Below are 27,036 nucleotides of genomic sequence, written 5' to 3' on the forward strand. Positions count from 1 at the left end.
AGACACTACATCAACATAACAAACTCATGAAATTTTCTTATGGAGGAGAATTTCAACTAAGAGTAAATATGTTTTTAGCTAAGGAGAATACCTCCCCGCTAAGAGGGAGTGTTGATTTTTGTGTAGCATCAAGAGGTATTCCCATATGGCTAATTGGTTTTCAAGTTGGCCTAGAAGAATTATGAAAAATTTTAATATTTGAAGTGACAAGTCGGCCCAACCTATGAAGGGGTGTGTCACTTGGGTTATTTCACGTGATTGGACAAGTATAAATAAAGGGTGTGATGTCTCAATTTCTCCACCACGCAAGAGCATGTTTCTTCTCTCTCTTCATCATTTCTCTTATCCCTCTTGGACAACCGCACTTGTGGAGCAAGAAGGTTGCAGGAGTAGCAGGAAGGCTGTAGGAGCTGCAGGAAGGCCGCAAGATCCGTAGGAAGGCCGTTGGCTATAGGTGAAACAGGGCTAAAGAAGGGCTAAAGGGCTGACCTCAAAGGACAATAGGTTGGCCAAGTTTGACTGGGATTTTGACTTGGATATTGGCACATGTTTCTAGACAAATTGCTGATTTGTAAACCTTACTGAAGAATAATTTATCCTAAGAAAATTTGTTGGGTTTTCTCCCAAGGTTGGGTTTCCAAGGTAAAATTATTGTCTCTATTGTGCATGGCTGCCTTTCTATGATCTTTATTGTTTTCGCTGCATTTATTGTTGAAATTTTCCAAGTGTAATTATTCAATGATAACAATGGCATAAATACTATGTGAAAAATCATTAGGAAATAATTATTTGGCAGAAAATTGTATCCACTGCACTCTTGCATAGAAAATTCAACAGTTAAAATACCAGTGATTTAATTTTTTCAAAAATTCATAATTTATATGGTTAATAAAATAAATTATTGGGAATAAAATTGTTGCAAGAAAATTTGGGCTGGTATTAGGAGATTTAACATGGTCTAGTTAGGTGAGAGGAGGCTAGGTCCCCAAACCTCAGAGTTACATCATATTGTGGGCTTAAAAATGGCATTAAAAAGGTGTAATTTGTGGCATAAGTATCTTGAAAGTGTTTTTGAAAGAACTTTTTGGAAGCACAAAAAGGGATATATAGCCTTTACTGAGCTTGGGTGACAAAGACTATTTGACTATTTCAAACTAAACATTGGGGCCATGCATTGTTCCCCCAAGTATGTATATGAGGTGGTCACCTCAATGCCATTACCTATAAAGAGAAGGTGGTAATTTGCTTAGGAGAGCATGGGGCAATTGAGAACCATAACCTTAGTTTTACTAAGGTTCAATGTTAAGTGTCTAACGTCTCAAGGTAGCTAAGGCACCAATTTCTTTATAGATTCCCTCAATGGAAGAGGCCAAAAGGATCACATGATCAGTAAAATGAATGGAAATCAAGACATGATGCAATAAACATACTTGCTCCTCTTGGATATGCTTTCTGACATCAACTTAGGCTCATCAACATAGAACCCAGTTGTGGTCAGGGAATGGGGACAACCTTGTTTGTCCTCGATGGTGCTTCAAATAAAATTGGATAGGTCGTGAGAGGTGTGAAGTCTACTGATGGTAAACTCATAATATCATGATAACATCTAAGGAGGTCTCAAAAATATGAATGTCCTACATCCTCTAAAATTGTATTGCCCTCGAATTTGAGTGAAAATCTTTCCTGAAGACAATAATGCAACAAAAATCCTTTGAAGAACATTGTCTCACCTCTTCGATGATAAGTTGGAGAGTGAATATATGGTTAACAATTTAATTCTTTATACAAAAAATGCACCTTAGCCTTGAATGTTAACCTTTGTAAGTGTCATATAGCAATTTGTTGAGATTCATGGAATAGGGTTTGTCTAAAGGCTTTCCAAATCATGATGGTTGTGTAGTTATTAGGATTTGAAGTGTCCCCTGAAGTGAATATGGGAGGATAATATATTGAGACCATGAAGAAGGAAAACCCATGCAAGCAACAAAAGATCACAACATGAAAAAAAGGGAATGACGGACATGCTTGGAAAAGTTGGCTTCGAAACATTCCTCAATTTATTTCTTTATAGGTGTTGAGAATTTGGATGGCTCTCTTGATATTACTAGGTGAGAAGAGCTAGCAAGAAGAGGGAGGGGAGTGGATAATGGTAGGAGATTGGCTCATGAAATCATACAATGAAGTGGTATGTTGGAACAAGGTGTTTGGATCAATATGGAAGAAAGAGTTGGGTTTCTTATAAAGGAGAGTGCACCATAAAGCTTTGGAGGAGTGATAGAGAGATGAGAGGAACTCACCTCTCGTGGACATAAAAATATGTTTTTTATGATGAAGGAGGTATTTGTACTTTCTCCTCCTAGATGGGGTAGGGGGAGGATCATGGATATTTATATAGAAGGTTGCACTCATCATTATATTGGAAATCCATGGTGCAGAAACCGATAGAGTGGGGGATATGAGGGTGAAACAAATGGTGTGAGGAAAAGAATTGAGAGTGGCCTCCCAAAGGATCATGGATAGAGGGTCATATTTGGCTTCAGGTGTGGGAAGTGAGAACTAATTAGTGTGAGGGATTAAATGAGAGAGGTGGGAAGCATAAGAGTTGGCTACTTGGAGTCAAAGTATATTGTAATGTGAAGGGAGTTGTTGGGAAAATGATGGGATTGGAAAGATGGGGTATTCAAGGACAGAGAAAGTGATATAATCATGGTTAGCCATAGGGAGAAGAAGAGATGGATGTGGTAGTAAATAATCCACCATGTTAGCACTACTGTTGTGAGGGAAAAAAGTGAAATTATTGAAATTTGGATAACTTCGTAGACCATTGAAAAGTAGGTCACGGGCTTCACCTAATTGAAAAAGATGTCTTCCATAAGCAATGATAGGACGGATTGCATTTGTTGAACCTCCTCTGATGGCCTACTATATTGTGGTCGAACTTTTCTAGACAAGGGCCATTCTCAAAATTATCATGATGTGTGTTTGCAATGTCTTAGTTAAAGCAATGAAGTTGCTCAAAATCAGGGCATCCCCGAGGGAGGGTACTGAGGTATATGGAGTGGCAGTTTTGAGTAAGTACATGTCAAAACCAAGGAAGGAGCATTGAAAAATTGTAAAGAGTGTTTCAGTTTTTTGCATGGCACTGCAGATTATGGAATTTAAGAGCAAGGAAGACCTAGAGAAAACAAAGTGTTGGACATACATTACTTTATTGACACAAACCAGGCTCTAGATTTGGATTGAATAAGATCTACAAATGATTGTGTTTAACCTATTTGGAAGAGCAATAAGTTGGATGAGCAAGAGACGATTTGTAGTTGCACTGTCAACTATAGAGGTTGAATACATGGTAGCCACTCATGCAAGTCAGAAGTTGTATGGTTAAAAATATTATGTTCATGTATTGGGTTTGTATAGCAAGCTGTAAAGCTAGATTGTGATAGTGAGAGTGCAATCTTTTTGGTAAAAAATACAACTTATCATTCTAAGACAAAGCATATTGATGTTTAGTGTCACTTTGTGAGAGACGTGGTTGAAGATAAGAAAGTGTTGTTGGTGAAGGTGGAAACTTGAAGAATGTTGTAGATTCATTGACCAAGTCAATTAACATTGAGAATATTTCTTGGTGTAGAGTAAAAATGGGCATTTCCACCTTGGATTATTGATCATGTAATCCTGGGCCCCCTATATGCAAAGAAAATGAGCAAGTGGGAGAATGTTGGGTATGCATTATATTCTTTGCATGATTAACCCCACATGTATTTTTTGGTGGTTTTTGGATGGTTTGTTGGAAGTTATTGGCATAGGTGTTTTTATCCCACGATTTTCTAATTTTGGTTAAGGAATTGAGGTTGTAATTTAATCTAGGTCAATGGGTTAGTGTTTTAGATGCCATGGGATCCTATATATTGTATTGTAAAGGGTGAAGTTAAAACTTAATACAATGAATTAGAAGTGCGGCTTTAAACATTTGCTAGTTTTTTGGGTAAGGGTTTTTAGGGTAAATATTTGAATATTATGTATGGATGTTATTGTTTATGTTTTTGTTTGATAAAGAATCTATGTGCATTGCTTATTGCATAAAACTTACTTGTTGGAGAAGCCTTGGAGGGAGAAAACATTAGGATTCATGATGAGAAGACAAGGAGGGAGAGAGGGAGAGATGCCTTGCATGTTCTTGTAGAGATTTCCATTGTGTGATTCTAGGGTTCTAATCTTGTGATGCTTGGGTTTGTGCCATGTGTGTAGACCCTATGTAATGTCCCAAATGGTACAATTTGGGGTTTTCTTGAAATTCCAACTCAGAAATACTTCAGAAATTTAAGCCGTCAATACCATAAACAATTTGCACAAATTAAACCACAAAATTTACGGCAAAAATGGGAAATAGAATCTGCAACTAAATAATAGACAATATAAACATGCAAAAGATCTCAGCCTTATTTTATTAATATGTAAATAAGCTAGTACAAGAGCAGGAATATGGCTGAGATGATGGCCCCAAATAGATCTACAATAATGCTGCAATTGGCCTCCAAAACAAACTGAAAATCAATAAACTGCAACCTGTGAACCTTGAATGGATCCACCAAGGGAAGAGATGGGTGCTCACCCACTCTCACTGAATCACCCGAGGGTTTCCGTCTTGGGGCTACTGTTGAAGTAGAGAATTGGGTTCTCGAAAACTCACCACAAAGACAATACACAAATCCAAGATGTCTCCTAATGACCTCCTCCTCTTTTATAGATCTGATGGATAGATCTCCAAGCCTCTAGTTGCATCTTATTTTATTATTTTATTATTATTCTATTATTATTCTAGAAGCTACTCCATTGAATTTATCTCAAGTGACCTTTTAATTTAATTTTATTTCACTAAAGGCACTTTTGGCCCATTTCCTCCAATTAATTATTTTTTCTTAATTAAATGACTAATTAAAGTCATTTTTAATCAAGGAAAATGGTAAATCGCCCACCATACTCTCTCCGACCACCAGAAATCACTTCTCAGCATCCCATTCTGTAGATCTTCTCATTCTGGTTCCAACGAGCTATTACACTAAGGTGTTCTATCAAATATTCCTCTCAGAATGCCACCTTGAGCGTAATTAATTAAGTTATGCTCAATAATAACCCCGTTTTACGGGAATTATCAGAAAGTCACGAAACCAAAAAAAAGATGTGCAAAACTGCTCATGATGATGAATATGCCAAGCGAATGCCATCAGACCCATAAAAACTTCTCAAAACTCCATCGGGACCCTTGTTGACATAAACCTACTCCATTGACTTGGCCGTCCCCTTCCCTAGAAATCCACACTGGTTGTACTATGCAGAAACATAAAATGGGGACATTACAAATCCTCCCGCCCCAAGATTGCTTGCTGTCAAGCAATCCACACCTGTCCATTGTAAAGGCATCTGCAAACTGATACCAGGATCCCATATGAACCATTGGTCCACATCATGCCTCCAAGCAATCCAAACATGACTGGATCCCCTAAAACTTGGATCCCATGCCCATCCCTGACTCAACTTGCTTCTAGTAGATCCACTTGGATCCCAATGCCACCGTGGCCAATCATCGCCCAAGTCCCTTGGCTCAGATTGTGCTATGTCTCTGGCTATAGCTGCTGCTCCATCAAGCGAATACCAACTCATCACCTCTCTCCAATCCAACCTCGGGCATAGGCTGAGGTCAACCCCACTCTGCTGATGCTGGGCTAGTGCTACTGAAATACTGATGAACTGTTGGTCCACATCCCACTACCCATTGAAACATATAGTAACCCCCTCATCTAAGTGCCCCTGCTGTACTATGCCCCGAACTAAGGTTGATACTCCATCAAAAGGATACCAACTCATGATCTCCCGCCAATCTAAGGCATGGACTCCGGTGTAAGGAACAAGTCTACTATGCTGATGTTGGTCCACGCTCAACTCGTGCTGCTCTACCTAATCAATCGATAACATCTACTAAGAGAACCCTACCTCTCTCCCTACAATGGGTACGAGTCACCAAACTATGTTGCTGCCTGAAAATGCTGCACCTTTGTCGGTTGCCACTACATCTATTTGCACCTCATCAATGGGTAGACCCAAATATGGATGCACTGCCAACTCCCTTGTTTGATAGGAAACTCTATGCTCCTCCAGTCCACCAATCTCATGCAAAACTGTCTTGTCATACTCCAGCATCTCCTAAAGACATGTGTCTGCAAATACTGCCACCCTGCTAGCTGTCTGTACATCTGCCTGCTCCTCATCAATGGCTGACCCCAAGGGTGGTTGCTCATCCTCCACCATCACGGGCTCAATATGAACCTCCAACTGGCTCTCCCTAGAAGGCTCATCATGCATACTGCGCACATCATCCTCCTCAGTTGACTCATGCTCCACCATACGCTGCTCATGCTGAATCACCACTGGTGACTCGTCATCTCAAATGTCTCCCATAGGGTCCACTGATTGCTCATCATATGAATCTGGTCTGCTATCAACGACTCTACATGACTCATGCTCCTCGGAGGCGTCCTCGTATGAACCCATGGACTTGTCCAAAGAAGAATCCTTGCCCTGAAGGTCAGAAGGAATCTCCACCTGCTCTACCTCTGTCATCTCCTCAGTGTCACTCAAGCATGAGTGGTTATGTCCCCAAGGTCCCCTACAGATGAAGCAAAGTCCCTTCCTCCTCAGCTCATTCCTACTGCATGCTCCCCCAAACTTGAGTAGCTCCTCTTTGGTCAACTCTCTCCTGAATAGCCCGATGTTCTGCTCAACCAACCTTTCGGCTAGCTCATGAGCAGCAGGTGACACCAACTGCTTTCTCCTCCAAACAGACAACAATCGAGATTGTAACTCCCGACAAATGGCATCACAACCTCTCATACATGATGACAAGATGGACTGCATGTGTGCTATGACTGTGTCAGGATGATGTTTCCTAATGTTGAAGAAGCATTGGAACATCTGTAGGATCAAACCATCACACTCTAGATCAAACATGATTTCATAAGTCCTAGTCATAGCCATAACTTCTAAAATCTCAAGCTTCTTCCCAAAGGTAGAACCTACATTGTTGTCCAAGTCTTAAAAAGTATCTACTATTAGCTTGAAAACTCTCCTCATAACATCATCATTGTAAGGAGCTATAGGGGTGGTTAGTCTCATGATGTTACTAAGACAAGATGCAACTGGAAGTCTAACCCCTTCACAAGGTTCCTCCAAGAACTTGGGTTGTATGAGAGCAAGCATAGCTGGTCTTAGAGCCCAAATGAGTTTCTTCCCTTCTAACTGGTTCACTTCAGAAGTGAGTGCATCCAGTTCATCCAGTTTGAAAAGGACTTTCCATGTGACCCTCATGTGCTTCAAATCTGTCCCTAGTGCAAATATTTTGTGCCCTATTTCCTGCCCCTTCTGCACATCCTTTGGTTGTTCTTTTTGAAGAATGGCATAGATCCCTCTTGATAAAGGTTTGTTGTCTTGCTTGGGTTTTTGGTCCAATGATGCATGGTGGTTCCAAGGGTCATTGTTTAATTTTCCAATTTATTTAGGAGTTTTGTGAGTTTCTCCATGGCTTAATGAGGACAAGTACATGATAATACAACAATAATAGTACAACATTCCTTCACATGTCACACTCAACAATTACAGAGAGGTCCAAATATAATATGAACACCTCATGTAGACCCACCATACTCTCTCACTAACTCAACAAATAAAAAATTTTCTTTGAGAAATTTTAACAAACAGTTAGCAAGTAGTGCTTTTGTCAAACACTTTGCAGATAAAGTGGAAACACTTGCAACATAAATAAGTATGAGAGGAAAATGCTTGAGAGATTTATTATGCTCGAATGAATTCGATACCATAATGCATGCATGCAAAACCCAGAAGTAGACCCAAGTGTTGGAAATGGCTCAAGCTAGTAGCATGCATTGCCCAGAAAATACTATTGCTGCTACTGATGAAGGACCAAAGTTTTTGCCCTTAAAATGCTCAGAAAATTTTGAAAATATAACCTGGAGCTCCTCACACCAAGACCATAAAAACCCAGAAATTTTTGGGCAAATTCTAGTTGACCTAGAAAGTCCCAATTTAGTGTGAGTTTCCCAATTTGCCCAAATCTGCACACTACTCCAAATAAGAGAAATTTGTACCACAATGCTCCAACTCTTTAATCTTGCAAATTTACTACAAAATCGCTGACTCAAATGAGAGAAGTCTCTTGCAAAACCTTCGGTAAATAAAGTGGGATATGGAAGATAAATTGGGTGTAACAAATAAACTTAGCCCCAATAGATAAATTTGGCTTTGGAAAATAAACTAGTCTCAGGCAAATAAATTGGGCTCCAACAAATAAACTCAGTCCAACAAATAATTTTGGCTCACCAAGAGAAATTCCCCACAATAGAATAATTTTGGCCCTACAAGATAAATTTGGCCCAACAAAATAATCTTGGTATAGAAAGATAAATTCGACCCAGCAAAATAACCTTGGTCTAGAAATATAAAGTCGATCTAGCAAAATAATTTTGGCCTTCCAAAATGAATTCGGCCTAGTAGAATAATTTCAGCCCTGCAATAAATCTGGTCCAACAGTTTTTTTTTGACATACTTGCAACAATTATCCTTCGGCAAATAGATTAGCAATTTTAATCCACGAACAATAATAACTTGTTTCTCCAACAAAACATATTTTATTGTAGCAAAATCACAGCTTCGACTAATAGAAGAATTTAATCTTGCTTCATCTGGGAATAATTTTCTTTCAGCACCTCCAATATAAACTTGTCATGTCCCTTCCTAAATTAATTTCGAACAAGACTAATTATTGCATTTTGGGGCCAATTTTGGAGATAGTGGGGCCTATTCGATTTTTATTAGGAGTTTAGACTTAGGAGAAGTTATTTTGTCGTGGTTAAATTACACATGGGGGCCGCCCACACTAGGGAAATCCGCACTCCCTAGTTCGGTTTGCATGAAGGTGGTTACGTTTTGCATGTAGGTGGTTAAGCGAGGGCCCACGATGGAGGTAAAATTGGAGGGAAAAGTGCTCCACGAAATCTATATAAGGAAGATAGCTCTCCTCATTTCATTTATCTTATTGGAGTATATTGATTTCTCTTTGGTTGCTCGAGCTGCTTAGCTAAGTCACTGGCTGTTTAGCATGAGTTCTTTAGGCTAAGAGCTCACCCTTTCTTCGAGGGACTTCGAGTGCCACCCTAGGGAGGTTTTCTTCATTTCTTCAGGAGGAGGAGGCTCTTCTCATTTCATTTATCTTATTGGAGTATATTAATTTCTCTTTGGTTGCTCGAGCTGCTTAGCTAAGTCACTGGCTGTTTAGCATGAGTTCTTTAGGCTAAGAGCTCACCCTTTCTTCAAGGGACTTCGAGTGCCACCGTAGGGAGGTTTTCTTCATTTCTTCAGGAGGAGGATCACATTGTGATTCCCAACAATAGCATTCCTTCGTAGGTTGTGCGTATTATTGGGGGACGCAGTGGAGAGGAGGCCGAGTTCATTGGTGGTGCTTAGTAGTGGAGATTTGACGTGAGATTTTCCGGAGAGGAGGCTAGGGAGGATTGTCAGTATTTAGGAGAATTTGGGAGTTGATTGAGCTTCTGGCTTGGCAGTGTGACTTTCGCACTACCTAGGCTAAGTGTAGAGGCAGTGTATGGGAACTCATTTGGTGGGTAGAGTATCAATCCTTGAGGCTGAGCTTTGCTGTGGAGGTTAGAGGAGATATTTGGAGTGGTGTTTGCTTCCATTTCAGAGCTTGGAGGACTTTGTGGTCATTCCTTGCAGGCCATATTTCTGGAGCTGTTTGGAGGGCATGGGCCATAGAAGAGGTCGAATTTTGGAGGTCAAAATCTGGCCAAACCATTTTTGAGTTTTCTAGGTTTTTGACAAGGATCCCAAATATAAAGTTTCATAATTTTCTGAGCACCAGAGGTGGGGTTTTCAGTTGTATCTTTGCAGCAGACAGTGTAGAATTATTGGGGATTGAATAATGCCTTTGGAGGTCGATTTTCGGAAGTTCAAATCGGGCCAAACCATTTATGGGTTTTTGTGGGTTTTGGCCAAGGAGTCTGTGGCTGAAGTTTCATAATTTTCTGAGCATAAGAGGAGATTCTTGCAGTTCCTTTCCAGGCGGCAGTGAAGTTTTCTAGGCAGCGCAAAGCATTAGAGAAGCTGTCATTTCCGGCATTTGCGATCATTGTATTATCACTTGGGTTTTGTCACGCTTGCCATTGAGGCAAACCCAGGTGCATTCCTCCATACTATTGTACTTGCTCCATTGATTAATAAAATGGCTCAATTGGTTCTTAATTCCAGAGTTTTTATGAGCATTTGCTAATTGTTTGAAATTTTTGTGCTGTAAATCGCTTTTGCTTTGCATATCAATATTTATTTAAGTTTGGAACATTACAAAACCCTCGAATAATCTGCAATTAAAACCCTCAGGTTGGCATGGAAACCAACTCTGATACCACTGTAATGTCCCAAATGGTACAATTTGGGGTTTTATTGAAATTCCAACTCAGAAATACTTTAGAAATTTAAGCCGTCAATGCCATAAACAATTTGCACAAATTAAACCACAAAATTTAAGGCAAAAACATGAAATAGAATCTACAAGAATAATAGACAATATAAACATGCAGAAGATCCCAACCTTATTTTATTAATATGTAAATAAGCTAGTACAAGAGCAGGAATATGACTGAGACGATGGCCCCAAATAGATCTACAATAATGCTGCAATTGGCCTTCAAAACAAACTGAAAATCAATAAACTGCAACCTGTGAACCCTGAATGGCTCCACCAAGGGAAGAGATGGGTGCTCGCCCACTCTCACTAAATCACTCGAGGGTTTCCGTCTTGGGGCTACGGTTGAAGTAGAGAATTGAGTTCTCGAAACCTAACCACAAAGATAATACACAAATCCAAGATGTCTCCAAATGACCTCTTCCTTTTCTTTTTATAGATCTGATGGATAGATCTCCAAACCTCTACAAGCATCTTATTTTATTATTTTATTATTATAGAAGCTACTCCATTGACTTTATCTTAAGTGACCTTTTAATTTTATTTTATTTCACTTAAGTCACTTTTGGCCCATTTCCTCCAATTAATTATTTTTCCTTAATTAAATGACTAATTAAAGTAATTTTTAATCAAGGAAAATGGTAAATCACCCCACCATACTCTCTCTGACGATCGAAAATCACTTCTCAGCGTCCCAACTTGTAGATCTTCTCATTCCGGTTCCAACAAGCTATTACACTAAGGTGTTCTATAAAATATTCCTCTCGGAACGCCACCTTAAGCTTAATTAATTAAGTTATGCCCAATAATAACGTTGTTTTACGGGAATCATCAGAAAGCCACGGAACCAAAAACAAGATTTGCGGAACTACCAATGTTTTAAAAACCAGCCGGTTTGAATCGGTAACCAGTCAAACCAGCCGGTTCGCTAGTCCACCGGGTCAAACCGACAGAAAAACCTGGTTTGACCCCTCCTTTCGCCAAAAAATTAGAAAAAACGGTCCTAACCGGCCGGTTTAGGATGGAACAGACCAGTTTATGGTCAAACCGACTTGTTCCATCATAAACCGACCGATTTATTGCCAGGGCAACCATAAACTCCACATAATGCATTTTTGTGAGTTTTGAAGCTATTTTGAGGGAAATTTGGGGTTGTTTTCCTCCAAAAATTGTCCCTCCAAGAAAAACATGCCTACCCTCTCATTTTCTTGACATATCTCAACCCTAGCAATGTTGGGAATTAATGGTAATGTTAAATTCTTAAAGTAAAAGTGACATTCTCCTTTATTTTTCATTTTCATCTTTTTACTTAAATTTTTAACATTACCATGAAATGACTCAGGATGTTTGAGAGTGGTTTCGACCACATTGGATTTCATATGCAGAAACTAGAATTTTAGATTTCACTCAAAATTCAACAGACTTAATGGTTTTCAGGATTTCATGGTTTGGGGGTTTGCAATGTTTCCATTTTATTCTATCATACGTGAGGGTATGATATTGGCATTTGATCAAGAGCATGAAGCCCTTTAAGAACCTTGATGTTGGTGGCATTGATTGTTGAACTTTGTTGATGTTGATGGTATTGATTGTTGAACTCCTCTACCATGTCCTTAACAAGAATGCACCCGTCACTCAAAGGAAAACAACAAGTTAGGCATGCTAATCTTTTTCTACCACATTATAAGGTTGAGGTGTTAGGGTCCAACCCTAACCCCCTTATTTATGTAATAGGGTCGAGTCATAGCTATAGTTAGTTAAAGAGTCAATAAAGCCCATATTAATAATTGTAAGTAGTTGACCTGCATTTAAAGAAGGGACCACAGTGAGTTGCAAATGGGCCATGGTATTAGATAGATGGTATTAATAAGAACTATGGTACTGACCCATGGTATTGCATGTATGAATCCTATATAAAGGATAGAGACTCCCCTTGAGGAGCGTTGTGTCGTATTTTGTAATTGAGCCCAGCTCTATTGGAGGTTTCCCCCTCGAAGAGGGAAGTGAACATTGCTTTCCTTTCTGAATAATAAAATACATGCTGTTATTTCTTATTGTTCTGTGTTCTGGGTATATTTCTTCGCATATTTGGTATTCTGGTATCTTCTCGCAGGTCAAGAGCATAACAAGTGGTATCAGAGCACTTTCCAGGGTTGGTGGGATCTCCATTTTTAGTAGATTTTTTTTTGGCTAGAGACGTGTTCTAGCGCTTTTAAACCACGAGATCTGTCGTTGAGTGCATAAACCTGCGGATTTGGGGAGGCATGCATGCAGGAAATACAAGAGGTGGTCATGCTTGTTGGACTCCCTTGTAATCCTTGTGGGTACCCCTTCGAGTAGTAGCACATTAGACAGAGCCGTGCACGGACTGTCTTCCAAGTACCCTCTAGGTATATCGAAAGCTCCCTAGGCTCTCTTGAAACCTCGCCATAGATAAACTGTCGGCCGTCTTGTTGCTGCAATACACTGAGAACAACACTCTGGGAGATTACTCGTGCGTACGATATGGTAGTCGGGTTGTACGGCTAAGGGTACAGTTGATCTTCCTTGGTTAGTGCCCTAAAAGATTGGGCTGAGTACTACTGTCGGACCCTTATGTATATTGCAATCTGTAGCACCTGACACTCCTTGAGACCATAGTTCCCTTGTCTCTCTCTAGATCATGCATCATCATTGCCAGATCAGATCTAGCAGGTTGGGTTCTATCGTAACCGTAACAATCAGTCCGCCATTCAAATCTATCAGATCTGCCATTCAGATATATCAGATCCGCCAATCAGATCTATCAGATCAGCCATTTAGATCCAGCAATTTGGGTTTTGTAGCAGTCACAACACTCAGATCCGCTATTCATATATAGCAACAGGGGTTCGATCATTGCCACATTCCAACTCATACTCTGCAGTTGAGGGTTTCGCCGACAGATTTGACTATTTATGTGGCTCCTATACTTGGGCGTGATTCTCGCAGGACATTGGGCAGAATTAACTTTTCTGGGAATCGGCTACTGCAGTATTCCTAAGCGAGAAGTAAAACTCCTTTCAGAGTAAAAGAGTCTGAGACCCTCCCAGGACGCTTATAGGAGACTTAGCCCATAAGAATCAGGTCGACAGGCTGAGCAAGGTGGTTGTTAGGCCCTTATACTACTAGTGTAACCCCTTATCGTTATTAATATAACCCACTTATTATATTGATGTACCCATGTAGTGCCCATATTGTTACTATTGTGCCCCATAGAAGCCCACTATTGTTATTATTGTGCCCTTACATTATTATTGTTATGTCGGCTCTGATTATGTTATGACCCCTTAGACTCCTATATATAGAAAGGAGGTCTTTTCATTTGTATCATCCAAGAATTGTTCATTTATGTAATGTAAAGGAGGTTGCCCCCTCGAAGAGGCTGAATTCTAAGGCGTTGATCTATCTTTTCTATTTTTCCTTGAGCTGGTTTCATAACATTTGGTATCAGAGCTTTGGATTCTAGGGTTTCGCTGCTCCAAACAGGTCATCGTGGCATTTTCGCTATAACTTTTTTTCTGTGATGTTTCAGAAGTTGCAAAAAAAACCCATTTGAGAAGAAATCGCGCTGAACCTTGGGTCCGAATTTTAGAGCCTTTTGCGATATTTGTGGAGATATGATCTGAGGAAGTTGGTTTTTTTCCAGACTCCTGAATTACATTCAAAACAGGTGACCTGGGGAAAATCGTCATAACTTTCTCTCTGGGGATCGGATTGAAATTTCGTAAGAAGGTACAGAAAGAGGACGGACTGTAGTTTCTTGTATGCATTTTTCAGATCCAAAGGTTGAAACAGTGACTCGTGGCACGTCGTACAAGTTCTCTCTACTGAACTAGTCTATAATCAGGCCATCTTGGGAGATTGTGCATAACTCTTTCTTGGAGAATCCAATTTGGATCAGACTGGTGGCATTGGAAAGAGGACACAGAGGGCTACTACAGGTCACAATTTCAGAATTTAAAGATTCGAAAGTACAGAGTTACAGTCGTTTCAAAGAAGAGCTCCTAAAATCAAGAAAAAGCAAGATGAGGAAGTTTGATGGCAAGGATCCGGTAAATTGGATACTTCAGATGGAGCAATATTTTGATATACATGGTGTACAACTGTTACAAAAGGTATGTATTGCATCTTCATATTTAGAACCAGATCAATTTTTATGGTACAAAGGGCTTTGTTCTCATAAACAACTTGTTACGTGGTCAATTTTCACGGAGGAAATGATAGCACATTATGAGGATACAAAGAGCAACACCACAACAATTGGAAAGAGTAAAAGGGCTTTGTGACATAGTGGAAAGCAAAATTATGGAAACCAGGAAGTGTACCCCTCACAACTATAAAGATGGAAGTGTTGTTTCTCCTAGCCTTCCACAACCTACAAGGGTTACACCACAACAATTGGAAGAAAAAAGAGAAAAAGGGCTTTGTTACAATTGTGATAGCAAATGCACTAAAGGTCATAAGTGTGCTGAGAAGAAATTATTTTACATAGAATATGAAGAGGAGGAAGAAAATGATCAAGAAACAACAAAAGAAGAAGATATATGCCAGGACCCCACCCCAGAGAAAGAAGAAATGAATCAGACCATATCTTATAAAGCATTGGCAAGAATTACCACTCCTCAAACTCTCAAGATAGAAGGACATATCAAGAAGAAAAAGGTGCAAGAAGTGAAAGATCACATCGAGAAAGAAGAAATGAATCCAACCATATCTTGTAATTCATTGTTCGAGATTACCACTCTTCAAACTATCAAGATAGAAGGACATATAAAGAAGAAAAATGTTCAAGAAGTGAAAGATCACATCGAGCATCAAGAAATAAATCCGACCATATCTTGTAAAGGATTGGAAGAAATTACCACTCCTCAAACTCTAGAGATAGAAGGACATATCAAGAAGAAAAAGGTTCAAGCAGTGAAAGATCACATCGAGCATCAACAACAAGTTCTCCAACTTTTAAAGGATAACGCCACTTCGGTGCAAAATCAAACGAAACAACAGGCACTTAAAAAATGGCGACCTTACCGAATGGGAAGACTCTTCAAGGATGAGGATGTGGAAGCATTGTTTTGTGCTATTTATATTATCCAACCAGATTGGATAAACGAAGCAAGGGATGAATGGAAGAAGGACGAAGAAGTATGGCCACTTATTCAAAAGTTGCAAAAGATCCCAATTCAAACAATATTGCCAGAAATTAAAAAGGAAGGAAAAATCATATTGGAACCTGGAGCAGTCAGAGAAACAAGAACCCGACAGGTACGAAATCGATCAATTTCAGAGTATCTCATCAAGTGGAAGAACTTACCAGCTGAATATTCCACATGGGAGGACAAGAATTTTATACAGAAGCATCAAGAACTACTCAAGCATTGAGGACAACGCTTTTTGAAGGAGAGGGGCATGTTAGGCCCCTATACTACTAGTGTAACCCCTTATCGTTATTAGTATAACCCACTTATTATATTGATGTACCCATGTAGTGCCCATATTGTTACTATTGTGCCCCATAGAAGCCCACTATTGTTATTATTGTGCCCTTACATTATTATTGTTATGTCGGCTCTGATTATGTTATGACCCCTTAGACTCCTATATATAGAAAGGAGGTCTTTTCATTTGTATCATCCAAGAATTGTTCATTTATGTAATGTAAAGGAGGTTGCCCCCTCAAAGAGGCTGAATTCTAAGGCGTTGATCTATCTTTTCTATCTTTTCTTGAGCTGGTTTCATAACAGTGGTACCATTCACTTGGCAGCGTCAAAATTTTGGGTGGCCCCAATTTTTTTTTCACAGTAACGACAAGTGCACCGGATCTGTGCATGGTACAAACCAGAGCTCAAGCTATGGCCAATGAGAAGATAGACACCCTTGAACAAAAGTTGGAGACATTAACGAAGCAGATCCAGACCTTAAATGACACAATCACAAAGGGCAAGTCGGGGGAACAATCAGAGGCATATGATTTTAATGAAAACCTTGAGGGCGAGTCTAGCCATTCTCTTCACTTCTATGGAAACCACCAACAGTCCCAGCCTCGACCACCCAAGCTGGACATGTATAAATTTGATGGCTGTCAGCCATCTGGCCATATGGCTAGCACAAATGGAGCAATATTTCACATTGAATCACATTAGAGATGATGCGACTAAGCTAAGTGTGGGAAGCCTGTACTTGGACCAAGAAAGATGGCAATGGTGGCAGTGGCATCAACACTGCTATGCAAGGCCAATGACTTGGCAAATATTCTCAAAAGCCCTTTCTGATTGCTTTGACCATGAATCTAACTTTTTGGGTCGTCTTATTAAGCTCCGAAAGACAGGCACAATGCAAGAATATATTAAAGCCTTTGAAGCATTAGCCTTCCGCATAGGAGGTCTAGTAGATGAATTCTACTTGGAATGTTTTGTTAGTGGTCTCAAAGACGCCATACAAGCCCACGTCTGACTGCAACACTCAGTCTCATGGATAGCATCTTGCAAGATAGCTTGTGAAGTAGAACGCGCGTTAGCGGCCCAGTCGACTCGTCCAAATTTCATAGCCAAGGGACGCCCCACCCAAGCTCCAAGCACTACCCAAACACTTAAGGTTCAAAAGGTGTCACTAGTGGAAATGGCAGAAAGAAGAAAGCAAGGATTGTGTTACCTCTGTGATGAGAAATACTCCCCAAGGCATAAATGCAAGGAACCCAAATTCTTCCAAATTGATGCTACTGATCACAGTTCATCTGAGGAAGCCCCACCGTTTGAGGGACCAAAGGAGGAAGATGAGGACAACCAGCCGGACAATGAGCTCCCAGCTACACCTGAAGAACCAATTATCTCGCTTCATGCTTTGGCAAGAATTTCTTCTCCCCAAACTCTCAAAATTAGAGGTTTTATTAAGCATTGCCCTGTAGTAGTCTTGATTGATAGTGGCAGTACGCATAACTTTATCCATCAAAGAGTCGCTGAAGCAATGCATTGTTTTGTCAGAGCAGTCTGATTGCTGATGGGGGGACAATGAAATGTGAAGGCCGCTATGAAAATGTCAAACTTCAAATGGGGGATTATCACCTAAAGACCCACATGTTTGCCATCAACATGGGTGGGTGTGACATTGTCTTGGGTGCTGAATGGCTCCGCACACTCGACCCAATCACAATGGATTTCCAGGAGTTATATATGAGCTTTAAGCAGAATAACCACACACATACCCTCCACGGACTCCAGGCAGGTGCTCCTTCTATCATCAGCTCGCATAGGATGGAAAAATTGTTAAAAAAGGGCCACCATGGAGTTATAGCCCAATTTAATGCCATCCAAGCCTTTGAACCCACTTCTCTTCATATTCATCCTGAGATGCAACAGGTCTTAAACAACCATCTGCAGGTCTTTGACAAGCCTCATGAGCTTCCACCCTCGAGAGGGGAACATGATCATAGCATTACTTTGGTCCCAGGGGCACAACCACCAAATGTGCACCCATATAGATATCCTTTCACCCAAAAGAATGAAATTGAAAAAATCATCAAGGAACTCCTAGAAGCCGGTGTCATTCGTCCTAGCATTAGTCCTTATTCATCGCCTGTGGTCATGGTGCTCAAGAAAGATGGGGAATGGCGTATGTGTCCAGACTTCAGGGCCCTCAACAAGCTGACGGTCAAAGATAAATTTCCCATCCCGGTTGTTGATGATTTGCTGGATGAACTAAATGGGGCTCAATTCTTTACTAAGCTCGACCTTCGCTCAGGCTATCACCAAATTCGCATGAAAGAAGTAGACATTCCAAAGATGGCTTTCCGAACTCACGAAGGCCATTATGAATTCCTGGTCATGCCATTTGGTCTCTGTAATGCCCCATCCACTTTTCAGAGCCTCATGAATCACCTGCTCAAACCATATCTCAGAAAATTTGTCCTTGTTTTCTTTGATGACATCCTCATCTACAGCCTCACCTGGGAAAAACATCTTCAGCATGTAGAACTGCTTTTGCAACTGCTCCGGAAACATAAATTATTTGTCAAATTGTCCAAGTGCTCTTTTGGCATGGAAGAAGTTGAGTATTTGGGCCACATTGTGGGGCGTGAAGGTGTCAGGGTGGATCCCAAAAAGATCCAGGCAATGCAGGATTGGCCTCAACCAAAGACCTTGAAGAGCTTGAGAGGATTTTGGGGTCTCACCGGCTACTATCGCAAATTTGTCTGCAATTATGGTCACATTGCTAGACCCCTCACTCACCTTCTCAAGAAAAATTCATTCCTATGGAATGGTGAAGCGAAACAGGCATTTATAGCTCTTAAACATGCCATGTGCTCCACTCCCGTATTGGCACTACCTGACTTCACCAAATCTTTTGTGATTGAATGTGATGCTTCAGGTATGGGTATTGGGGTTGTCTTAATGTAGAAGGTCGACCCTTGGCCTTCACTAGCCAACAACCAAGTGGCTCAAATCTGGGACAATCTACCTATGAGAAGGAGATGCTGGCCATCTTACATGCAGTGGATACCTGGCGACCATACTTAATGCAGCGGCATTCCAAATCCGCACAGACCATCAAAGCCTTAAATATTTTTTGGAGCATCGCCTATCCTCGCCACAACAAAATAAATGGCTAGCCAAAATGTTGGGATATGATTATGAGATAATTTACAAGAAAGGGCGTGAAAATGTTGTAACAGATGCTTTATCACGCCAATATGAGGAGGAAAGCACTCTGCTAGCAATCTCTCTTCCCATTCTAGAGTGGATTGAAGAGGCTCGCAAGGAATGGTTTTCACATCCTTTGCTCTCCCAACTCATTAATAAATTGCAGGCGGATCCAAATTCCACAGCAGGCTACTCTTGGCAGGATGAGATTCTTTGCTACAAGGACAAAGTAGTGATATCACCAACATCCACCCTCAAAAGTTGCATTTTGGCAGAGTTGCACTCATCTCCCACTGTAGGCCATTCAGGCTTTCAGAAGACTTATGCTCGCACTCAACGTTCATTCTTTTGGACAGGCATGAAAAAGGACATTCTTACTTTTGTAGCTGAGTGTGATGTGTTTTAGCGCCACAAAGGAGAAACAGTCAAATCCCCAAGCACATTACAACCATTGCCCATCCCTGCCTCAATATGGACGGAGGTTTCTATGGATTTCATTACGGGTCTTCCGAAGTCAGGCAACAAGTCAGTCATCATGGTGGTTGTGGACAGACTTTCTAAGTATGCTCATTTTTGCGCCCTACCCCACCCTTTTACACCAACTTTGGTGGCTCAATCTTTCATGGACCAGATCTTCAAATTGCATGGCATGCCCACTTCCATTGTGTTTGATTGTGACTCGATCTTCACCAGTAACTTTTGGCGGGAACTCTTCAGGCTACAAGGTACCCAACTACAACTCAGTACTTCCTATCATCCCCAAATTGATGGTCAAACTGAAGCAGTCAACAAATGTTTGGAGACCTACCTCAGGTGTTTTACGTTAGAAAAGCAACATCTATGGGTACAATGGTTACCTCTAGCCGAATGGTGGTATAATACTAACTATCATGCCACCACCAAAATGACTCCGTATGAAGCGGTTTATGGTCAACTCCCTCCTTCACCTACTGCTTATATCCAGGGATGCTCGAAGGTACAAGCAGTGGATCAAGTCCTACAGAACCGTGCAACCATGCTGGCCCACCTCAAAGAGAATCTCCATCAAGCTCAAAATCACATGAAGCAACAGGTAGACCAACATCGTTCAGAGCGCAAATTTCAAGAAGGGGATCAGGTATTCTTGAGGCTGCAACCATATAAGCAAACATCACTCAAAGACAAGGGTTGTCAGAAATTATCTCCAAAATTCTACGGACTGTATCAAATACTTCAACGCATCGGAGAAGTAGCCTACAAGCTAGCCTTGCCACCCACTACAAAAATCCATCCCGTCTTCCATGTCTCATGCCTTAAGAAAGTGGTTGGGAACCATTGCAGAATTCAAACCAGTCTACCGGAATTGGATGAAGAAGGTTCAATCTGGCTCCAACCTGAACAGGTTCTTGACATGCGAGAACGACACCTGCGCGGCCGCACGATCAAGGAAGTCCTCGTCAAGTGGAAAGACACCTCTCCAGAAGATGCAACCTGGGAACCAGCCACTGTTCTTCAGCAGTTTCCGCAGCTTCAGCCTTGAGGACAAGGCTATTTTTATGGGGGAGGGCATGTTAGGGTCCAACCCTAACCCCCTTATTTATGTAATAGGGTCGAGTCATAGTTATATTTAGTTAAAGAGTCAATAAAGCCCATATTAATAATTGTAAGTGGTTGACCCGCATTTAAGGAAGGGACCACAGTTAGTTGCAAATGGGCCATGGTATTAGACAGATGGTATTAATAAGAACCATGGTACTGACCCATGGTATTGCATGTATGAATCCTATATAAAGGATAGAGACTCCCCTTGAGGAGCGTCGTGTCGTATTTTGTAATTGAGCCCAGCTCTATTGGAGGTTGTCCCCTCAAAGAGGCAAGTGAACATTGCTTTCCTTTCTAAATAATAAAATACATGCTGTTATTTCTTATTGTTTTGTGTTCTGGGTATATTTCTTTGCATATTTGGTATTCTGGTATCTTCTCGCAGGTCAAGAGCATAACATGAGGAGATGAACCCTTCACTCAAACCAAAATCATTTGTTAGGCATGTTAAACCTTTTCAATTTCTATCATGTTATAAGGTTGAGGAATCCAAGTCTAAAGACTTTGAGCTAGATGATGTTTATGTATCTCTTGTTGATGATGTTTATGTATTTCAAGTAGCGTTGAATCAATGATGAGTTTCATGAGTGACCATGTTGCTCAGTGATTTGTAGTTTTGATGTCAATTTTTGCTACTACTACTAAAGTTGTAGAGGAGTTTTAGGAGTCCTCAAATTCTGAGCCATATTATTTATGTAGCTCATGTTGATGATCTCTTGTCTAGTAGTGGTGATGAGTTTGATCATGATGAGTGATCATGTTGTTGATCACTGATATGTAGACTTGTAGTAGGTCAGTGACCCCATAGCTTAGAGCATTGTTTTCGGACTCTAGAGGCCATTTAGAGCCTCATTGATTATGTATTTTGTTGCGGATATGTATTGCACTCGATGCCATTTTGATATATTCACCTTTACATGGTATACAGATGAGCAAACCTTGCATATTTTGTTTCTATTGGCTTGGAATCATGGTTTTAAATCTTAAAAATAGTTTTTTTCATTAAAAATTAATTATTTAATGTATTTTTTTAAAATTGGTTCGTTTAAACTTTAGACCTAACCAGTCTCGGTTCGAAACCCAGTTCATTAGGTGGACTGATCTGGTCACCGGTTCCGGTTTTTAAAACATTGGGAACTGCTCATGATAATGAATATGCCAAGCGAATGCGACTGGACCCCATAAAAAGTCCTCAAAACTCCATCGGGACCCTTGATGACATAAACTTGCTCCACTGACCTGGCCATCCCCTACCCTGGAAATCCACCTTGGTTGTACTATGCAGAAAAATAAAAATGGGGACATTACACCCTAGAGAAGAACATGACATTGGTGACGATGATAGTTATTATGGCTCTTGTTGTAGCGCCATGGTTTTTACCCTAATAGAAGACATGGATACTGGAATGAATGCATTGTATGATTTTGGAGCCTTATTCTTGTGGAATATGAGCCTAGGGCAAGATCATGGAGAGAATAACTTGATGGGTTTTGAGCTTCGTGTGATGCCTTGTTGGAAGAAGACTTAGTGAATGTATCCTTGACATTCTATGGAGGTCTTGGTGCTTATATTGATGCAAGAATTGAAGACCTAGGCTTTGAGGATTCAAACCCTAGGATGGGCATGTAGATATGGAGGCTAGAGCTAGAGTTGTCTTGCCATGTAATTGTGTGATGTAACATAGCTAGGGTTTGTAAATCCTAAGAATGACAACCGTGCTAGTGTGGAGAGATTGTGTGATACAAGCTTGTTGTGTGTGTCAAGGAGGACATGCTAGTGTTGATGCTTAGCATGTAGAGGATCTTTGGTGGAGTGACCAACTTTGGTTGAGAATGATTTTAAGCTAGGAGTTGGTAGCTATGGCTTGGACTTTGGAGATCTTGACTTGTACCAACTTGTGATAAACCTATGATATGTATTCGTACTTTATCTTTAATACATATATGCTGTTTTCGGCTATCCAAATTTTGTGTACTTGCATATTTGATTTTCTACTTATGTTTTTTTTGGTATCAAAGGAATTGACAGCTAGGTTGGGCTCGTACTCGCATGACATAGCGTCGATTCCGGCCGCTACCACTATACCTTTGGGGCCTATGACAGTCCTCCACTTCATAGGCTGGGTTACTCCAGGAGGATTTGAACCTTGGATCTCTTAAATTACACAATACTTCATATCACGGTAATCGCCAATTGAGCTGCCCCCCTGGGATGATTGTCAACTTATGTTATCTTCACGGTTGAATAGATTTCAGCCTTTGTTTTTCATTCTGTTTTCAAATAACATATTGTTGAATTAGCTGGATTGCTTAAGTGATTTAACACACATCAAGAAGATAAAGCAGCAGATTTGCTGCAGTTATAATTCGCTGTAACAGGACATTTCAGATCTGTTATATGCATAGAAAGGTATGGCCTAAGGGCTATAGCATTGTGGTATTGAAGTATTCTTAAAACTTACAGAGTATTTATTCTCTTGGGTCCACTGTAATCTAATATTTCAGATCAGCTCTAAGGCTGAAAGTTCTCAGAGAACAGATACAGGAAATTTCATTATTGGGATGAAATTTTGAAAGTTGCATTAATTCTGTGATTTTCCAAAGTTCTACATGCGAGAGTCAAAACTTAAAGAAGGCATGATGTGTTAGGGTTTAACGCCCTTGTGTGAGGTTTAGGGTTTGTGGCAAAGAATACCTAGAAGAGACTTGGAGTGCTTTGCTTAGAGAACTTGTGTGGTGCAAATTTGAAGAATCTCCTTAGCATCTGCATGATACAAGTGGGAGATCAAAGGGAACACATTGGTGTCGATGTTAGCTTTGTTGTTGAGCCTTTAAGGTGGCTAGGAGTAGCTTTGTGTGATGCCTTGCTAGGTCATGATTGATGTTTAGGGTCTATTGCTGATGGTGGATGATAGGGTTTGGAAGCATTTGGAATGTCCTAGCTTGCCATAAGCTTGAAGGATATGTTTTATTGCTATGTGATAAGCTGATTGGTATGTACTTGTAACTTCATTTGATGTATATATGAAGTGTACCTTGCTATCCAAACTTGTGTACTTGTGGATCAAATTTTCAGCTTATGTTCTCATGGTGATCAAGTAGTTTCTAGTGCTGGTTATGTATGTTGATTTAACAAAACAATGGGTTGACTTTGTTGCGTAATTTGACAAGAAACAGAAGTTAAGAGGGCATATTTGTGGCTGTAACAGATCTGCCATTCATAAGTAATTTTAAGATGTGTTGGGGATTTTTCCTGTAGGGCTGTGATTCTTCTCTCCTATGAAATAGATTGTTTCGGTGTTTATTTTCTTGGCCTTCCCTATTTATTTTGGTTGGACAGAAGTGTAATATAAGCCACTATAATTTATTTTTAAATTCAATGATAACACTGAAAGCTCATAGAAAATAGATCCAGGGAACCTCGAGTTTTGAGGTAAAAATTCTGAGTTTGCCTGAAGCACAGATTTTATGAAGTTTCCACGCTTTTGAAAAATAATAGTACTTCTTTTGAACATAGAAGCTCTGTTTGATCATAGATAGTCTCCACACAAGCAAGGAAATTATTAAATTTGATGTGAAGAATCAAGATTTCTGAGTTTTCCTGAAGCACAGATTTTATGAAATTTCCATACTTTTGAGAAATAATAATACTTCTTTTGAACATAGAAGCTCCGTTTGATCATAGATAGTCTCCACACAAGCAAGGAAATTATTAAATTTGATGTGAAGAATCAAGATTAGTTTGCTAGTCCAAGTTTGCAAATGGAGTCTTTTCTCTACCATAGAAGTTCCATTTTGATGCTGTTGTCCACTCCTGTATTGCACATGCCCAGGATGACTTCTAAACTAAGCTGTCTTATGGATTTGTGTATGTTCTAGTTTGTTCGTGGAAGGTTATTTTCTCGACCTAATTTCTGTTAATGGTCTTTGGATAAGTTTTCATTACCATTTTTCTTTCATTGATGATTGCCAGATCAGCTCTGGCAGCCTAAAGCTTCAGTGCAATGTCTGTATATATCCTTTTCAAACTGAACTCTCAGATAAACAATTAGAAGTCTCGAGTGGTTTTCATTCTTGTCTTGGCCATATCAGAGGTACAAGCAATTTTCTTAGATGGTAATACCGTATGTCTAACTGCTATGTTGCATTTTTTGCAGTGTGAATGTTTGTGTGGGGCCTCAAGAGGAGAGGATGATGACAACAGGAATGCACATGGTTGCAGATATATTCTGTAATTGTTGTGGACAGATTGTTGGCTGGAAATATGTAAGATACATTTTAATCTCATATCGGCACTAATTTCAAGAGGCATTTTGAGCTTAAAGGTTTCTGTTTCAGTTGGTTTGTTTCAACTTACTCTACTCTTTACAGGAGTCTGCACATGAAAAGAGTCAAAAGTACAAGGAAGGAAAATTCATTTTAGAGAGGTAAATAAAAATGGTTTTACCTACCATAGTTGTTTTATGTGTCAATGGAGGCATGCTGTTATTTTCAAAACTAATAAAACAATTGGTTGGTTTTATGCTAATGCCTGGCTCTCTAATTTTTGTACAGAGCCAAAGTGATGGATTCTGCCAAAGTGATGGATTCTGATGGGACTAACTTCTACCTTGATTCACATCCAGCTGGGAGTGATGTGGATGATGCTTGATAATATGACAATTTATCCTTTGTTTATTGACATCGCTATGCACTGAAGTATCACTATGATGGCAGAAATGCTGCAATAATAACTTAAAAACATGGAAGTCTGTGCTAAGAACTAGCACAATTTCATATGACGTGATGCGTGAATAATTGTATATTCTTTTCCCTGTTTCTTTTTCAATGGGATTGCTCCGATTGTGATTATGTTCAGCTTCCAAAAACAGACTTCAGAAATGTTAATAATGATTGTGAATTTGAATGTCGTAGAAGAAGAAAAATTCTTTTGCAATATATTATGACATTATGTACATTTTCAGATTAAATACAAATGGTTTTGGTGAATGAATTTGTTGGAGATTTGTTGGCTAATATTCAGTTAGTGGACATTAAGTACCATTGATGTAAGACCCTAATGGTTTATAATTAATGTGGTGGTTAGGAGGTGGTTTTAGTGGTTCATTATTAATATGGTGGTTGGGGGGTTGCCTAATGATCCATAATTAATGTGGTAGTTGGCATAAACGAATCAGTATTTAAAGAGGTATTCACCCCCATTGTATGGACATGGGCTTTGACATTGATACATGTGACTCAAGAATAAAGTTGTTCATGGTCGATTAACGAGTTTACTACCTGGTGAGACGGTTTCTCCACTATATTTCTGTTATGGTATTTTTTTGTGATGAGGGGCAATACATGTGGAGTGTAATTTCCTTGTGGTGTTTATGTTCTAAATTTAACATGGTATCAGGGCTATAGCACCGAGCCTCACTTACATCTAACCATTGTTCATTTCAAGCTTGCTATAAATCTCCATGGTTTCATCCACCGAAAGAGCAAGTGAACCATTGCTCGGATCTCCTAAAGTCTTTAATTTTGATTTTGGTTTCAACATTTTATTTTGGTCAAGTTTTTTTCACGTTAGTGATTTGAAGTTTGAACTTCTTTTCTATGCATGATTAAGCATTGGCTAGTGTTTGTATTGCTTTTGGATCAAATTCTGTGGGATTTTTGGTTCTCTAGAGCTAGAGTTTTTTGGTTCCTTTTGTGGCATGTTTTGGTCCTTTCCCTATTGTTTTTGGCCTCCTAATACTCGAGTTAGGGTCAATCTTGAGACGCTTGAAAATGAATCTGTGATGTATAGCTCGTTGCTCACATTTTCGATGTGTTTTTGGGCATCGGTCTAGTTCTTTTGTACTTCTCAATAACAATCATATTTGCCTTCCACCTCTACTACATTTTCCATACAATCATAGATTTCTATGTGGGTTGAGCTGCACATCGCAATGTTCAAGATGTGCATTTTTACGCTTCAGCATGGCCTTCTTGCAACATTTTCTATAGTTTTCTGGTCAACCTTCATTTCCTTTCCAACAATGCTATTGCACACAACACTTCAGTGCCCCATCTTGATTCGTGCCTTCGAAGAAGAAGAAGAAGAAATTTTAACATCCACGAGGCTAAAGATAGCCTATGGGACAGACTGCCTTGCCATCTGATTTCTGCATTCCATCCTTTTCCTATGCAGCGTGACAATGAGTGCTCCCAATTTCTTAACAGTCCTTTCGCTGAATAAATTATCCCAAGAGCTAGCTGTCAGGATAT

At 39.9% G+C, this 27,036-nt stretch overlaps 1 protein-coding gene across 3 annotated transcripts in view; it reads left to right on the plus strand.

Annotated features, from left to right (window-relative positions):
* The window catches only part of LOC149152861 (protein yippee-like At5g53940), a 181,165-nt gene extending 155,379 nt beyond the window's left edge, over positions 1–25,786 (plus strand). For all 3 annotated transcript variants that reach the window (XM_089439301.1, XM_089439300.1, XM_089439303.1), the window contains exons 4-6: positions 24,942–25,050; positions 25,156–25,211; positions 25,339–25,786. In XM_089439301.1, coding sequence (XP_089295427.1) covers positions 24,942–25,050; positions 25,156–25,211; positions 25,339–25,435 — 262 coding nt within the window. In that variant the 3' untranslated portion in view covers positions 25,436–25,786. The remainder of the gene's footprint in view (positions 1–24,941; positions 25,051–25,155; positions 25,212–25,338) is intronic.
* The last annotated feature ends 1,250 nt before the right edge of the window (positions 25,787–27,036 follow it).

Source organism: Pinus tabuliformis, chromosome 9 (assembly GCF_031772625.1).
Source record: "Pinus tabuliformis cultivar Carrire ecotype Pingquan chromosome 9, CPIR1, whole genome shotgun sequence".
Taxonomy (NCBI): domain Eukaryota; kingdom Viridiplantae; phylum Streptophyta; class Pinopsida; order Pinales; family Pinaceae; genus Pinus; species Pinus tabuliformis.